We start from the raw sequence: 17583 nt of genomic DNA, 5'->3' as shown, positions 1-17583 counted from the left end.
ATTTACTGTCAGTGTTTTCTCATCTCTCTCTAACATATTTACTGTCAGTGTTGCTTCATCTCTCTCTAACATATTTACTGTCAGTGTTTTCTCATCTCTCTCTAACATATTTACTGTCAGTGTTGCCTCATCTCTCTCTAACATATTTATTGCTAGTGTTTACTCATCTCTCTTTAACATATTTACTGTCAGTGTTTTCTCATCTCTCTCTAACATATTTACTGTCAGTGTTTTCTCATCTCTCTCTAACATATTTACTGTCAGTGGTTTATCCTCTCTCTCTAACATATTTACTGTCAGTGTTTTCTCATCTCTCTTTAACATATTTACTGTCAGTGTTGCCTCATCTCTCTCTAACATATTTACTGTCAGTGTTTTCTCATCTCTCTTTAACATATTTACTGTCAGTGTTGCCTCATCTCTTTCTAACATATTTACTGTCAGTGTTTCCTTGTCTCTCTCTAACATATTTACTGTCAGTGTTTTCTCATCTCTCTCTAACATATTTACTGTCAGTGTTGCCTCATCTCTCTCTAACATATTTACTGTCAGTGTTTTCTCATCTCTCTCTAACATATGTACTGTCAGTGTTTTCTCATCTCTCTCTAACATATTTACTTTCAGTGTATTATCATCTCTCTCTAACATATTTACTGTCAGTGTTTCCTTGTCTTTCTCTAACATATTTACTGTCAGTGTTTTCTCATCTCTCTCTAACATATTTACTGTCAGTGTTTTCTCATCTCTCTCTAACATATTTACTGTCAGTGTTTTCTCATTTCTCTCTAACATATTTACTGTCAGTGTTGCTTCATCTCTCTCTAACATATTTACTGTCAGTGTTTTCTCATCTCTCTCTAACATATTTACTGTCCGTGTTTTCTCATCTCTAACATATTTACTGTCAGTGTTTTATCATCTCTCTCTAACATATTTACTGTCAGTGTTTCCTTGTCTCTCTCTAACATATTTACTGTCAGTGTTTTCTCATCTCTCTCTAACATATTTACTGTCAATGTTGCTTCATCTCTCTCTAACATATTTACTGTCAGTGTTTTCTCATCTCTCTCTAACATATTTACTGTCAGTGTTTTCTCATCTCTCTCTAACATATGTACTGTCAGTGTTTTCTCATCTCTCTCTAACATATTTACTGTCAGTGTTTTATCATCTCTCTCTAACATATTTACTGTCAGTGTTTCCTTGTCTCTCTCTAACATATTTACTTTCAGTGTTTTCTCATCTCTCTCTAACATATTTACTGTCAGTGTTTTCTCATCTCTCTCTAACATATTTACTGTCAGTGTTGCTTCATCTCTCTCTAACATATTTACTGTCAGTGTTTTCTCATCTCTCTCTAACATATTTACTGTCAGTGTTGCCTCATCTCTCTCTAACATATTTACTGTCAGTGTTGCTTCATCTCTCTCTAACATATTTACTGTCAGTGTTTTCTCATCTCTCTCTAACATATTTACTGTCAGTGTTGCTTCATCTCTCTCTAACATATTTACTGTCAGTGTTTTCTCATCTCTCTTTAACATATTTACTGTCAGTGTTTTCTCATCTCTCTCTAACATATTTACTGTCAGTGTTTTCTCATCTCTCTCTAACATATTTACTGTCAGTGTTGCTTCATCTCTCTCTAACATATTTACTTTCAGTGTTTTCTCATCTCTCTTTAACATATTTACTGTCAGTGTTTTCTCATCTCTCTCTAACATATGTACTGTCAGTGTTTTCTCATCTCTCTCTAACATATTTACTGTCAGTGTTTTATCATCTCTCTCTAACATATTTACTGTCAGTGTTTCCTTGTCTCTCTCTAACATATTTACTTTCAGTGTTTTCTCATCTCTCTCTAACATATTTACTGTCAGTGTTTTCTCATCTCTCTCTAACATATTTACTGTCAGTGTTGCTTCATCTCTCTCTAACATATTTACTGTCAGTGTTTTCTCATCTCTCTCTAACATATTTACTGTCAGTGTTGCCTCATCTCTCTCTAACATATTTACTGTCAGTGTTGCTTCATCTCTCTCTAACATATTTACTGTCAGTGTTTTCTCATCTCTCTCTAACATATTTACTGTCAGTGTTGCTTCATCTCTCTCTAACATATTTACTGTCAGTGTTTTCTCATCTCTCTTTAACATATTTACTGTCAGTGTTTTCTCATCTCTCTCTAACATATTTACTGTCAGTGTTTTCTCATCTCTCTCTAACATATTTACTGTCAGTGTTGCTTCATCTCTCTCTAACATATTTACTTTCAGTGTTTTCTCATCTCTCTTTAACATATTTACTGTCAGTGTTTTCTCATCTCTCTCTAACATATTTACTGTCAGTGTTTTCTCATCTCTCTTTAACATATTTACTGTCAGTGTTGCCTCATCTCTTTCTAACATATTTACTGTCAGTGTTTCCTTGTCTCTCTCTAACATATTTACTGTCAGTGTTTTCTCATCTCTCTCTAACATATTTACTGTCAGTGTTGCCTCATCTCTCTCTAACATATTTACTGTCAGTGTTTTCTCATCTCTCTCTAACATATGTACTGTCAGTGTTTTCTCATCTCTCTCTAACATATTTACTTTCAGTGTATTATCATCTCTCTCTAACATATTTACTGTCAGTGTTTCCTTGTCTTTCTCTAACATATTTACTGTCAGTGTTTTCTCATCTCTCTCTAACATATTTACTGTCAGTGTTTTCTCATCTCTCTCTAACATATTTACTGTCAGTGTTTTCTCATTTCTCTCTAACATATTTACTGTCAGTGTTGCTTCATCTCTCTCTAACATATTTACTGTCAGTGTTTTCTCATCTCTCTCTAACATATTTACTGTCCGTGTTTTCTCATCTCTAACATATTTACTGTCAGTGTTTTATCATCTCTCTCTAACATATTTACTGTCAGTGTTTCCTTGTCTCTCTCTAACATATTTACTGTCAGTGTTTTCTCATCTCTCTCTAACATATTTACTGTCAATGTTGCTTCATCTCTCTCTAACATATTTACTGTCAGTGTTTTCTCATCTCTCTCTAACATATTTACTGTCAGTGTTTTCTCATCTCTCTCTAACATATGTACTGTCAGTGTTTTCTCATCTCTCTCTAACATATTTACTGTCAGTGTTTTATCATCTCTCTCTAACATATTTACTGTCAGTGTTTCCTTGTCTCTCTCTAACATATTTACTTTCAGTGTTTTCTCATCTCTCTCTAACATATTTACTGTCAGTGTTTTCTCATCTCTCTCTAACATATTTACTGTCAGTGTTGCTTCATCTCTCTCTAACATATTTACTGTCAGTGTTTTCTCATCTCTCTCTAACATATTTACTGTCAGTGTTGCCTCATCTCTCTCTAACATATTTACTGTCAGTGTTGCTTCATCTCTCTCTAACATATTTACTGTCAGTGTTTTCTCATCTCTCTCTAACATATTTACTGTCAGTGTTGCTTCATCTCTCTCTAACATATTTACTGTCAGTGTTTTCTCATCTCTCTTTAACATATTTACTGTCAGTGTTTTCTCATCTCTCTCTAACATATTTACTGTCAGTGTTTTCTCATCTCTCTCTAACATATTTACTGTCAGTGTTGCTTCATCTCTCTCTAACATATTTACTTTCAGTGTTTTCTCATCTCTCTTTAACATATTTACTGTCAGTGTTTTCTCATCTCTCTCTAACATATGTACTGTCAGTGTTTTCTCATCTCTCTCTAACATATTTACTGTCAGTGTTTTATCATCTCTCTCTAACATATTTACTGTCAGTGTTTCCTTGTCTCTCTCTAACATATTTACTTTCAGTGTTTTCTCATCTCTCTCTAACATATTTACTGTCAGTGTTTTCTCATCTCTCTCTAACATATTTACTGTCAGTGTTGCTTCATCTCTCTCTAACATATTTACTGTCAGTGTTTTCTCATCTCTCTCTAACATATTTACTGTCAGTGTTGCCTCATCTCTCTCTAACATATTTACTGTCAGTGTTGCTTCATCTCTCTCTAACATATTTACTGTCAGTGTTTTCTCATCTCTCTCTAACATATTTACTGTCAGTGTTGCTTCATCTCTCTCTAACATATTTACTGTCAGTGTTTTCTCATCTCTCTTTAACATATTTACTGTCAGTGTTTTCTCATCTCTCTCTAACATATTTACTGTCAGTGTTTTCTCATCTCTCTCTAACATATTTACTGTCAGTGTTGCTTCATCTCTCTCTAACATATTTACTTTCAGTGTTTTCTCATCTCTCTTTAACATATTTACTGTCAGTGTTTTCTCATCTCTCTCTAACATATTTACTGTCAGTGTTTTCTCATCTCTCGCTAACATATGTACTGTCAGTGTTTTCTCATCTCTCTCTAACATATTTACTTTCAGTGTATTATCATCTCTCTCTAACATATTTACTGTCAGTGTTTCCTTGTCTCTCTCTAACATATTTACTGTCAGTGTTTTCTCATCTCTCTCTAACATATTTACTGTCAGTGTTGCCTCATCTCTCTCTAACATATTTATTGCTAGTGTTTTCTAATCTCTCTCTAACATATTTACTGTCAGTGTTTTCTCATCTCTCTCTAACATATTTACTGTCAGTGTTTTATCATCTCTCTCACATATTTAATGTCAGTGTTTTTTGTTGCTTCATCTCTCTTTAACATATTTACTGTCAGTGTTTTCTCAACTCTCTCTAACATATTTACTGCTAGTGTTTTCTCATCTCTCTCTAACATATTTACTGTCAGTGTTTACTCATCTCTCTTTAACATATTTACTGTCAGTGTTTTCTCATCTCTCTCTAACATATTTACTGTCAGTGTTTTCTCATCTCTCTCTAACATATTTACTGTCAGTGGTTTATCCTCTCTCTCTAACATATTTACTGTCAGTGTTGCCTCATCTCTCTCTAACATATTTATTGCTAGTGTTTTCTAATCTCTCTCTAACATATTTACTGTCAGTGTTTTCTCATCTCTCTCTAACATATTTACTGTCAGTGTTTTATCATCTCTCTCACATATTTAATGTCAGTGTTTTCTCATCTCTCTCTAACATATTTACTGTCAGTGTTTTCTCATCTCTCTTTAACATATTTACTGTCAGTGTTGCCTCATCTCTCTCTAACATATTTACTGTCAGTGTTTTCTCATCTCTCTTTAACATATTTACTGTCAGTGTTGCCTCATCTCTCTCTAACATATTTACTGTCAGTGTTGCCTCATCTCTCTCTAACATATTTACTGTCAGTGTTTCCTTGTCTCTCTCTAACATATTTACTGTCAGTGTTTTCTCATCTCTCTCTAACATATTTACTGTCAGTGTTGCCTCATCTCTCTCTAACATATTTACTGTCAGTGTTTTCTCATCTCTCTTTAACATATTTACTGTCAGTGTTGCTTCATCTCTCTTTAACATATTTACTGTCAGTGTTTTCTCAACTCTCTCTAACATATTTACTGCTAGTGTTTTCTCATCTCTCTCTAACATATTTACTGTCAGTGTTTACTCATCTCTCTTTAACATATTTACTGTCAGTGTTTTCTCATCTCTCTCTAACATATTTACTGTCAGTGTTTTCTCATCTCTCTCTAACATATTTACTGTCAGTGGTTTATCCTCTCTCTCTAACATATTTACTGTCAGTGTTTTCTCATCTCTCTTTAACATATTTACTGTCAGTGTTGCCTCATCTCTCTCTAACATATTTACTGTCAGTGTTTTCTCATCTCTCTTTAACATATTTACTGTCAGTGTTGCCTCATCTCTTTCCAACATATTTACTGTCAGTGTTTCCTTGTCTCTCTCTAACATATTTACTGTCAGTGTTTTCTCATCTCTCTCTAACATATTTACTGTCAGTGTTGCCTCATCTCTCTCTAACATATTTACTGTCAGTGTTTCCTTGTCTCTCTCTAACATATTTACTGTCAGTGTTTTCTCATCTCTCTCTAACATATTTACTGTCAGTGTTGCCTCATCTCTCTCTAACATATTTACTGTCAGTGTTTTCTCATCTCTCTCTAACATATTTACTGTCAGTGTTTTCTCATCTCTCTCTAACATATTTACTGTCAGTGGTTTATCCTCTCTTTCTAACATATTTACTGTCAGTGTTTTCTCATCTCTCTTTAACATATTTACCGTCAGTGTTTTATCATCTCTCTCACATATTTACTGTCAGTGTTTTCTCATCGCTCTCTAACATATTTACTGTCAGTGTTTTCTCATCTCTCTTTAACATATTTACTGTCAGTGTTTTCTCATGTCTCTCTAACATATTTACTGTCAGTGTTTTCTCATCTCTCTTTAACATATTTACTGTCAGTGTTGCCTCATCTCTCTCTAACATATTTACTGTCAGTGTTTTCTCATCTCTCTTTAACATATTTACTGTCAGTGTTGCCTCATCTCTCTCTAACATATTTACTGTCAGTGTTTTCTCATCTCTCTCTAACATATGTACTGTCAGTGTTTTCTCATCTCTCTCTAACATATTTACTTTCAGTGTATTATCATCTCTCTCTAACATATTTACTGTCAGTGTTTCCTTGTCTTTCTCTAACATATTTACTGTCAGTGTTTTCTCATCTCTCTCTAACATATTTACTGTCAGTGTTTTCTCATTTCTCTCTAACATATTTACTGTCAGTGTTGCTTCATCTCTCTCTAACATATTTACTGTCAGTGTTTTCTCATCTCTCTTTAACATATTTACTGTCAGTGTTGCTTCATCTCTCTCTAACATATTTACTGTCAGTGTTTTCTCATCTCTCTCTAACATATTTACTGTCAGTGTTGCCTCATCTCTCTCTAACATATTTATTGCTAGTGTTTACTCATCTCTCTTTAACATATTTACTGTCAGTGTTTTCTCATCTCTCTCTAACATATTTACTGTCAGTGTTTTCTCATCTCTCTCTAACATATTTACTGTCAGTGGTTTATCCTCTCTTTCTAACATATTTACTGTCAGTGTTTTCTCATCTCTCTTTAACATATTTACTGTCAGTGTTGCCTCATCTCTCTCTAACATATTTACTGTCAGTGTTTTCTCATCTCTCTTTAACATATTTACTGTCAGTGTTGCCTCATCTCTTTCTAACATATTTACTGTCAGTGTTTCCTTGTCTCTCTCTAACATATTTACTGTCAGTGTTTTCTCATCTCTCTCTAACATATTTACTGTCAGTGTTGCCTCATCTCTCTCTAACATATTTACTGTCAGTGTTTTCTCATCTCTCTCTAACATATGTACTGTCAGTGTTTTCTCATCTCTCTCTAACATATTTACTTTCAGTGTATTATCATCTCTCTCTAACATATTTACTGTCAGTGTTTCCTTGTCTTTCTCTAACATATTTACTGTCAGTGTTTTCTCATCTCTCTCTAACATATTTACTGTCAGTGTTTTCTCATCTCTCTCTAACATATTTACTGTCAGTGTTTTCTCATTTCTCTCTAACATATTTACTGTCAGTGTTGCTTCATCTCTCTCTAACATATTTACTGTCAGTGTTTTCTCATCTCTCTCTAACATATTTACTGTCAGTGTTGCTTCATCTCTCTCTAACATATTTACTGTCAGTGTTTTCTCATCTCTCTCTAACATATTTACTGTCAGTGTTTTATCATCTCTCTCACATATTTACTGTCAGTGTTTTCTCATCGCTCTCTAACATATTTACTGTCAGTGTTGCTTCATCTCTCTCTAACATATGTACTGTCAGTGTTTTCTCATCTCTCTCTAACATATTTACTGTCAGTGTTTTCTCATCTCTCTTTAACATATTTACTGTCAGTGTTGCCTCATCTCTCTCTAACATATTTACTTTCAGTGTTTTCTCATCTCTCTTTAACATATTTACTGTCAGTGTTGCCTCATCTCTCTCTAACATATTTACTGTCAGTGTTTTCTCATCTCTCTCTAACATATGTACTGTCAGTGTTTTCTCATCTCTCTCTAACATATTTACTTTCAGTGTATTATCATCTCTCTCTAACATATTTACTGTCAGTGTTTCCTTGTCTCTCTCTAACATATTTACTGTCAGTGTTTTCTCATCTCTCTCTAACATATTTACTGTCAGTGTTTTCTCATCTCTCTCTAACATATTTACTGTCAGTGTTTTCTCATCTCTCTTTAACATATTTACTGTCAGTGTTGCTTCATCTCTCTCTAACATATTTACTGTCAGTGTTTTCTCATCTCTCTCTAACATATTTACTGTCAGTGTTGCCTCATCTCTCTCTAACATATTTATTGCTAGTGTTTTCTCATCTCTCTCTAACATATTTACTGTCAGTGTTTTCTCATCTCTCTCTAACATATTTACTGTCAGTGTTTTATCATCTCTCTCACATATTTACTGTCAGTGTTTTCTCATCGCTCTCTAACATATTTACTGTCAGTGTTTTCTCATCTCTCTTTAACATATTTACTGTCAGTGTTTTCTCATGTCTCTCTAACATATTTACTGTCAGTGTTTTCTCATCTCTCTTTAACATATTTACTGTCAGTGTTGCCTCATCTCTCTCTAACATATTTACTGTCAGTGTTTTCTCATCTCTCTTTAACATATTTACTGTCAGTGTTGCCTCATCTCTCTCTAACATATTTACTGTCAGTGTTTCCTTGTCTCTCTCTAACATATTTACTGTCAGTGTTTTCTCATCTCTCTCTAACATATTTACTGTCAGTGTTGCCTCATCTCTCTCTAACATATTTACTGTCAGTGTTTTCTCATCTCTCTTTAACATATTTACTGTCAGTGTTGCCTCATCTCTCTCTAACATGTTTACTGTCAGTGTTTTCTCATCTCTCTTTAACATATTTACTGTCAGTGTTTTCTCATCTCTCTCTAACATATTTACTGCTAGTGTTTTCTCATCTCTCTCTAACATATTTACTGTCAGTGTTTTCTCATCTCTCTCTAACATATTTACTGTCAGTGTTTTCTCATCTCTCTCTAACATATTTACTGTCAGTGTTTTCTCATCTCTCTCTAACATACTTACTGTCAGTGTTTTCTCATCTCTAACATATTTACTGTCAGTGTTTTCTCATCTCTCTCTAACATATTTACTGTCAGTGTTTTCTCATCTCTCTCTAACATATTTACTGTCAGTGTTTTCTCATCTCTCTTTAACATATTTACTGTCAGTGTTGCCTCATCTCTCTCTAACATATTTACTGTCAGTGTTCTCATCTCTCTCTAACATATTTACTGTCAGTGTTTCCTCATCTCTCTCTAACATATTTACTGTCAGTGGTTTATCCTCTCTCTCTAACATATTTACTGTCAGTGTTTTCTCATCTCTCTCTAACATATGTACTGTCAGTGTTTTCTCATCTCTCTCTAACATATTTACTGTTAGTGTTTTCTCATCTCTCTCTAACATATTTACTGTCAGTGTTTTCTCATCTCTAACATATTTACTGTCAGTGTTTTCTCATCTCTCTCTAACATATTTACTGCCAGTGTTTTCTCATTTCTCTCTAACATATTTACTGTCAGTGTTTTCTCATCAACATATTTACTGTCAGTGTTTTCTCATCTCTCTCTAACATATTTAATGTCAGTGTTTTCTCATTTCTCTCTAACATATTTACTGTCAGTGTTTTCTCATCTCTCTCTAACATATTTAATGTCAGTGTTTTCTCATCTCTCTCTAACATATTTACTGTCAGTGTTTTCTCATCTCTAACACATTTACTGTCAGTGTTTTCTCATCTCTCTCTAACACATTTACTGTCAGTGTTTTCTCATCTCTCTCTAACACATTTACTGTCAGTGTTTTCTCATCTCTCTCTAACACATTTACTGTCAGTGTTTTCTCATCTCTAACACATTTACTGTCAGTGTTTTCTCATCTCTCTCTAACATATTTACTGTCAGTGTTTTCTCATTTCTCTCTAACATATTTACTGTCAGTGTTTTCGCATCTCTCTCTAACATATTTAATGTCAGTGTTTTCTCATTTCTCTCTAACATATTTACTGTCAGTGTTTTCTCATCTCTCTCTAACACATTTAATGTCAGTTTTTTCTCATCTCTCTCTAACATATTTACTGTTAGTGTTTTCTCATCTCTCTCTAACATATTTACTGTCAGTGTTTTCTCATCTCTAACATATTTACTGTCAGTGTTTTCTCATCTCTCTCTAACATATTTACTGTCAGTGTTTTCTCATTTCTCTCTAACATATTTACTGTCAGTGTTTTCTCATCAACATATTTACTGTCAGTGTTTTCTCATCTCTCTCTAACATATTTAATGTCAGTGTTTTCTCATTTCTCTCTAACATATTTACTGTCAGTGTTTTCTCATCTCTCTCTAACATATTTAATGTCAGTGTTTTCTCATCTCTCTCTAACATATTTACTGTCAGTTTTCTCATCTCTAACACATTTACTGTCAGTGTTTTCTCATCTCTCTCTAACACATTTACTGTCAGTGTTTTCTCATCTCTCTCTAACACATTTACTGTCAGTGTTTTCTCATCTCTCTCTAACACATTTACTGTCAGTGTTTTCTCATCTCTAACACATTTACTGTCAGTGTTTTCTCATCTCTCTCTAACATATTTACTGTCAGTGTTTTCTCATTTCTCTCTAACATATTTACTGTCAGTGTTTTCTCATCAACATATTTACTGTCAGTGTTTTCGCATCTCTCTCTAACATATTTAATGTCAGTGTTTTCTCATTTCTCTCTAACATATTTACTGTCAGTGTTTTCTCATCTCTCTCTAACACATTTAATGTCAGTGTTTTCTCATCTCTCTCTAACACATTTACTGTCAGTGTTTTCTCATCTCTCTCTAACATATTTACTGTCAGTGTTTTCTCATCTCTCTCTAACATATTTACTGCAATGTTTTTGTTTGTTATTATTACTCTTCTGAATCTACAATGGTACTTAAAAAACAAAGGACATATGTTTCATCTAAATGAAGTATTTGCAGGGCATACTAAAATCCACAGTCTAATTATTGAACAAAGAGGGAAAAACAAATCTGGCAAGCGAAATTTGTTAAAAATTGTTCACAGTTGTGGGTAGACATCCCATGGCGATTCCGGTTATCCTAACTGTGCTAACATCGTGTGCTGGCTGGACAGATATTTGGACCCCTGTTATCTTTTGTTCAGTAATATTATTATTTTGTAATTACATTTTTAATGTGATTTCTTGAACATGAATTTATTTTTAATAGGATATTGCTACATTGTTTTTGTCCACATGAGGAGATCGGGGCTGAAGCTGCTTGATATTCTGTCTCAGTGAACATATTGGATTTTAAGTACCTCATAAGACACCCAATATAATATATTGATATCAAGAAAATGCCTCAACTCTAGGCTCTGTTGACTTATGGAAATATACGCAACGTATTAACCAGCACAGCTTGGCTTCCTAGGAAAATCTTTATTTAGACACTGTATAATATATACGCAAGAGGAAAAGGAAGATATTGCTACAGTCAATGTGATCATTTTTATTGCCCTGTATGACCCAAAATGGCTACAGTTATAGAGTCTAGAGGGTATATAACCTAGCTAAGGTGATATGAAATATATCAACATCACCATACAGATGCCCATTGAGTTCAATGGGTCCGTTTGTCCACAGGGGGGGCTGCAGTGCTGTCTATGAGAAGTTAAAGGGTCTGGGTTTGGATTTCCAATCACATTACTTCGGTCTCACCGTTTGTTCTTTAAAGGGGAAGTTTCATGATTAATTATTTATTGCTGTCTCAGAGCAGGTCTGGCCGGGGAAGTGAACTTTCGATCTCACTGACGTGGTGCTCTGTGATAACCCTGTCACCTGTCCCTCTCAAGAGACGCTACTGTAGGGTAAATGTATGAAAGAGAGGGAGAGAGAGAGAAAGAAAGGGGGGGGGGGGCAGAGAGAGAGAGAGAGAGAGGGAGAGAAAAGAAGAAAATGACAAGGCAAGAATGGGAGAGATGATGAAAAAGTGAGAGGGAAAGAAACTGGGAGGGATAGGGAGGGGAGGGAGAAAGAAAGAAGTTCGAGCGAGAGAAACAGATAAGATTTTTGTTGTCGTTTAAAAAAAAAAGGAATATTAAAACATACACTCTATCTGCAGTGATGCTGCTCAATATTTACATTACATTCCAGTCATCTCGCTGGCGCTCCCATCCAGAGCGACCCACAGGAGCAACCAGGGTCAAGCGACCCGCCCAAGGGCAAATCGTCAGATACCCCCACCCATTCGACACGGGGACCCAAACCAGCGACCTCTCACCCACCGGCCCAACGCTCCCGACTGCCAGGTCACCCGCCGTCCCCAACCAGAGTTCCCCCCGAGAGCTACCCCTCAACCATCCCTTTCCAACCCCCCCCCCCCCCCATCTCCACCTCCTCCAAGCCACCATCCCTTTCCAACCCAACCAAAACAACTACCCGCCCGTTGTGCCAACAACCAATACAAATGATAAAAGATAAAAAAGACAAGAACAAAGGAAAACAACAACAAAGTAAAAACAAAAGACATTAAGGACAATAAAAACTCAAACAGCAAGAGGCAGATTGTTAGCAGGCTAGAGAGAGTAGACTGGAGCTAGCTGTGATGTCTGTCTGTCTGTCTGTCTGTCTGTCTGTCTGTCTGTCTGTCTGTCTGTCTGTGCGTGCGTGCGTGCCTCCTCCAAAGCTGATGCTGCAGTGTAGATAGCAGGGTTTTGTTAAAGGGATCCCTGATATGTATTCTCCCTATTCTGGCTGGGGCTCATTAAAAGTGAGTGAAACCAAATTCAGGCTTGTTGGATGATGTAATTACAGCAAGCCTAACGAGGCCAAAGATTAATTAGCCCGGTGGGAGGCAGGCAGGGCAGATAGAAAACTAATCGGAGGGATCCCCACATTTCTCTCTCTCTCTTTCTTTCCCCTCTCTCTCCTCCGCTCCTTCTCTCTTTGGAGAGTAATGGGACGTGACGCACATCTCAATGCCAGTCACTACTCCAAGATGTGGAATCTTTCTCCCTCTCTCTCCCTCCCCCTTGGCTGCGGCCCCTTCTTTCTTTTATGATCCGACTCACTCCTCTCCCTCTCTGTCGCCATCCTAGTTCTGTCTCCCCTTCTTTATCTTTGTCTGTGTGTTTTAGTGGGTGTGTGTGTGTGTGTGTGTGTGTGTTTGTGTATGTGCCTGCCTGTGCCTGTATCTCTCTTTGGGCTTGTCTCCCTTTAGAAAAGCCATCAGAGAGTTACAACAAAAACAACAAAAGTGGTTTGAGCTTTCCGCACTTTCCTCTAAGGAAACACAAACACCTTTGACAGTGAGGAATAAAACAAAACCGGCAGAGCAAGATGCTCTCGGCTGTAGTGAATCAACAGAAACACCAACACTCCTTTACAATTACAACTCTGCTATCCCTGCTACTACTGAACATAGCCGTGGAGCCTAGGAGCCTTTAAAAAAAAAATAACATGAACAAACCTTGCCAGAGCGGAGCAGCTGCTTGTTACAGTAGGGAGCTAACCGTATTGATCAATATCAAATTCTCATTAGTGCTCCGTCCCATATTTCAGAGACAAATCAAGGCCGTCTCGTACAGGTCTCCTGCTGCAGCTCCAATAGAAATGGATGTAGCAGGGCTCCACAGTCGGCTGACATGAGAGGTAGATCTCCCCAGTCATTGGCTCACATCAGATCATGATTAGTGGCTGTGGCTGTCCTTAAGATTTACAGCAGTGGAGGCTCCTCAGAGGACGAAGGGCAGGACCTTCTCAGTGAATTTCATAAAAATGAAAATAGAGAAATGTAAAAAGTTAGAATTTTTTAATAAAACTAGACTAAATATGTTTCCGTCACCAAATAATTGATTAAAACGCACTGTTTTTCAATGAAGGTTGCAGCATTAACTCTTGCAGCAGGAACGGACATTTTGTCCACCCAATCAAAGGATCAGAGAATGAATCTAGTACTGAAAGCATAAGCTACAGCTAGCTACTGTAGCACTGAAGTACATGACATGTGGTGAGTATATGACTCAAAGAGAGTGAAAGACATTTCTTCAAAAAATATGGAGAGTCAAGAGAAAGGGAGAGAGAGACATTTCATCGTATTTTTTTCACTTTCAAGTTGCTAGCGAATGCAGCTGGCTAGTTCAGTCTACTCAAACACCCGGCTCAAGAGGGATGCAATGTTAGCTAGCTGGCTATGGTTATCGAACACTGGAACTTCAAGTCATGGTAAACTTTTGGTTTTATTAACTTATTTCCACTGGGGCCAGCTGGTGTAACTGCTAAACTGCTTGCTGACTGTACACTGTTCTGCATGATTGTAGCGGGTTTACTAATGCATTAGTTCTATAACCTATTATGTTATGAAGGTTTGGCTTGGAAAGTTTTTTTGCCTGGTCACAGACCGCTGGTGTTGTTCACTGAAGTCCAGGTGAGAGAGGAGGAGAGAGTGTAGATGCAAGAAGGAATTACAACGAGCAAAGGGAGCATGCTGTTTGTATGTGGCTGCTATGAAAGTGAACTGTGTTTGTGTGTGATCAGGGGTGTATTCATCCAGCCGATTCTGTTAAAAAACGTTTCTTAAACGAAAGCAAATGGAACGAAACGGGGATAAACATATCTGAAATTGTCCAACAGAAACTCTCATTTGCAAATGTTGGACTAAAGATTACACCCTAGATCTGTTAGATGCAGGCAAGAGAGTACAAGGCAGTATTGAATGTATTACTGTCTGTTACCTTGATTACAACAAAACAAATCCCTCGAACTGTGCCCCTACTTTGTAAACTTTCATTCATAGGCTAGGTTGTAGCAACCTCATGACGGGTATAGGGAACATTCAATTATCATGGAGTAGCCTAAAGCTATCGATGATACATTGAGCTGGGTGAATGGAATATGAATGACAGTCATCCAATATGCTGTAATAAAAATCCATGCTCATAAAAAAAATGATTGTCTTCCCTCATCTTAAATGGCACCGACCGTCACTGGTTTACAATACGTAACCTGACTGGGACAATGGAGACTAGCAGAGAGGGGTGTGTGTGTGTGTGTGTGTGTGTGTGTGTGTGTGTGTGTGTGTGTGTGTGTGTTTGGAGGATAAGGGTGTGTGTGGGAGAGAGAGAAAGTGAGTGAGAGAGATTTTGTGTGTGGGTGTGCAATGTGTGTATGTTTGTGTGTGTTCGTGCTTCTGTGTGCGTGTGTGTGTCTTTCACGGTCTTATAGGTAGGAGGGATAATGCTGTCCTGTCTGTATGATTGTTGTTGTGTCTCGGGGGTGATGGTCAGAGACAGACTAGTGTCTATCTGGAGGCGTGTGTGTGTGTTGCTCTTCTCTCTAGAGAGATTACTTTTGGGCAGCAGTCAGTCACCAAAAACTGCTTCTGATAAGAAGACAATTTCGGCTTCCACCACCTACAGTGAAACCACACAGATAATCGATGGAGTGTAGAATATTTCACCCACTTAAAGTGTAATAAGTATTTCATTCGATTTTTAAAGTCGCCTTGACATTACTGAATCAAAATAGTCAAAACGTAATGTAATCCAGGATGAGTTCTACTCCACATCAAATTAAAAAACATGAATATAAAAAACGTAACGTTAACAAAATGTTCCTGATGGCTTTTATAAAGGTTATTTCCTAGGCTAGAGTTATTTCTAGACCTCCTAGGTTGTTTAGCGTACGCGTTTGATTTGAGCCTTCTGGAAAACACGGAAACACGCCCAGTAGAGATTAACTCTGGCAGTCGTAGCATTCTGATTCATGCAAGAGTTCTTGGCAGTTCCCTGGCAACCAGCCAGCGCACTATGTCTTGAAACCACAGTCAACATCCTGCCCTTTTCACGGGCCCTCTCCATCCCTTCTCAGAAGTTCGTTTTGACCTTTCCGCTCACTCCGACGTCGCTCAGCTCCGGGCCCGCTGTGAGGCAGACGGTCAAGAGGAGTTCAATGTTGAACCTGTCCGGAATCGTTAAGAACGGAGGGGCTGATTGGTGCAACAGCTGGCCTAGCACCAGCTGCTACGCAATCAGGATGCAAAGCTGCCCGCAGATGGCTCGGGAAACTTAGGAACTGTCAGTTCACAGCTTTGAACCTTAACCAATGAGAAACCAGGGTGGGCACACATCTGACCAATCAGGGCTGCATGTGGGAGGTCATGAGGTCACAGTAGTAGAACAAAGTGGGTAAGGGGAGCTAGCTGTTTCTGTTGTGGGTCTCTGTAGGGCTGGTGGACCCCTGTAGTGGACACAGAACCCCCAGAGTGGACTCACCATTTCCAGGCTCGCACTCCTCCAAGTCCTCGTCATCGCTGGGACACTCAGCAGATGCTACCAACAGATCATCCGTGTTCTAGAACAGAGATGGAGAAGGAGAAAGAGGCAGATAGAAGGGTGTGAGTGCGTGTTCTACTACCGAGACAGAGATACGTTTTTCCTGACCATAGGACCTGTCCAGGAACAACTCGGCCCTGGTTGTAGGATAAAGCGTAACTAGGGTCCCTGGTCAGGTAGCCTAAACCTCGGGCCTTACCCATCATGCAACCTGTCATGCACGAAAGAACAAGGTAAGCCTACTGCAAAGTCATAACTTCAACTTAGTCATCACTCTGTTTCTGCTTTAGCCAAGTCGTTCATCATCGTCACGCAGAAACAGAAGGGCAACCGAGCTGACACCCCTTCATTTTGAGATCCCCACATAAAATACAACCCAGTGAAAACCAATTGTTGAAGTCCATTTAGCCCAGAGCCACAACGAGCTAGTGGAAGCTAGGCTAATAGCCCCCATACAAAAAGCCCATTCAGAACTAGGAAGCAACTTGTCTAGTCTATTATCCTCAACCCCCAGGCTCAAGTTAATATTCAAGATGAGTTCAGCCTGATGGAATACAGGTGGGAGGGATGAGGGCTTTTAACATGAGCAGCCCAATTCCTTTGAGCACAGTGATCTGTTCACTGTCTGTACACAGAGTTTAACCTCTCTCCATCCATTATGTATCCACAGACAGGATGCATTTACTTATGTGTGTGTGGGTGTGTGTGTGTGTGTGTGTGTGTGTGTGTGTGTGTGTGTGTGTGTGTGTGTGTGTGTGCGTGTCCATCTGGGCCTCTCAGATGGGCTTAATGAGAACATGGCAAAATCTGCATCTTCCATTTCATTTCCATCCTAAATGACCAGCGCTCCCTTTGATAACAAATATCAAATTATGTAACCTAGAATGAATTTCTAACATTCTGTGATTTCAAAGTAGTGGTCTTCTAGTATACAGTATATTTTATTTGTATTTTCTCTTTTTTGATATAGAAAGGCATCAACGAGAAGGGGAGACAGATGTAGAGGAATGCAAATATGAAGGTGGGGTTGGAGTCCATGCCTAATAGTATTGGTATTTTTACATTTACATTTTAGGAATAAAACTTCACCTAGATATCAAGGAATATCTGAAGTGAAAATATTCTCATGTTTGACAATCGCACTACAATAGAACTTGTATTTATTTATTGAGCTAGAGTAGTCCACTCAGTAACACTTGCTATTAGAATATACTAATTGCAGTCCACTCAAGTAGCACATGCTATTAGA

General features: G+C 37.6%; 1 protein-coding gene across 8 annotated transcripts in view; it reads right to left on the bottom strand.

Moving 5' to 3' along the window:
- LOC139561250 (neurexin-2-like) overlaps window positions 1-17583 on the bottom strand; it is a 1055901-nt gene that overhangs the window by 70153 nt on the left and 968165 nt on the right. For all 8 annotated transcript variants that reach the window (XM_071378226.1, XM_071378233.1, XM_071378230.1 and 5 more), the window contains one exon: window positions 16275-16353. In XM_071378226.1, the coding sequence (XP_071234327.1) occupies window positions 16275-16353 (79 nt within the window). The remainder of the gene's footprint in view (window positions 1-16274; window positions 16354-17583) is intronic.

This window comes from Salvelinus alpinus, chromosome 31, assembly GCF_045679555.1.
Source record: "Salvelinus alpinus chromosome 31, SLU_Salpinus.1, whole genome shotgun sequence".
Taxonomy (NCBI): Eukaryota; Metazoa; Chordata; class Actinopteri; order Salmoniformes; family Salmonidae; genus Salvelinus; species Salvelinus alpinus.
This window is presented reverse-complemented; position numbering and strand designations above follow the sequence as displayed.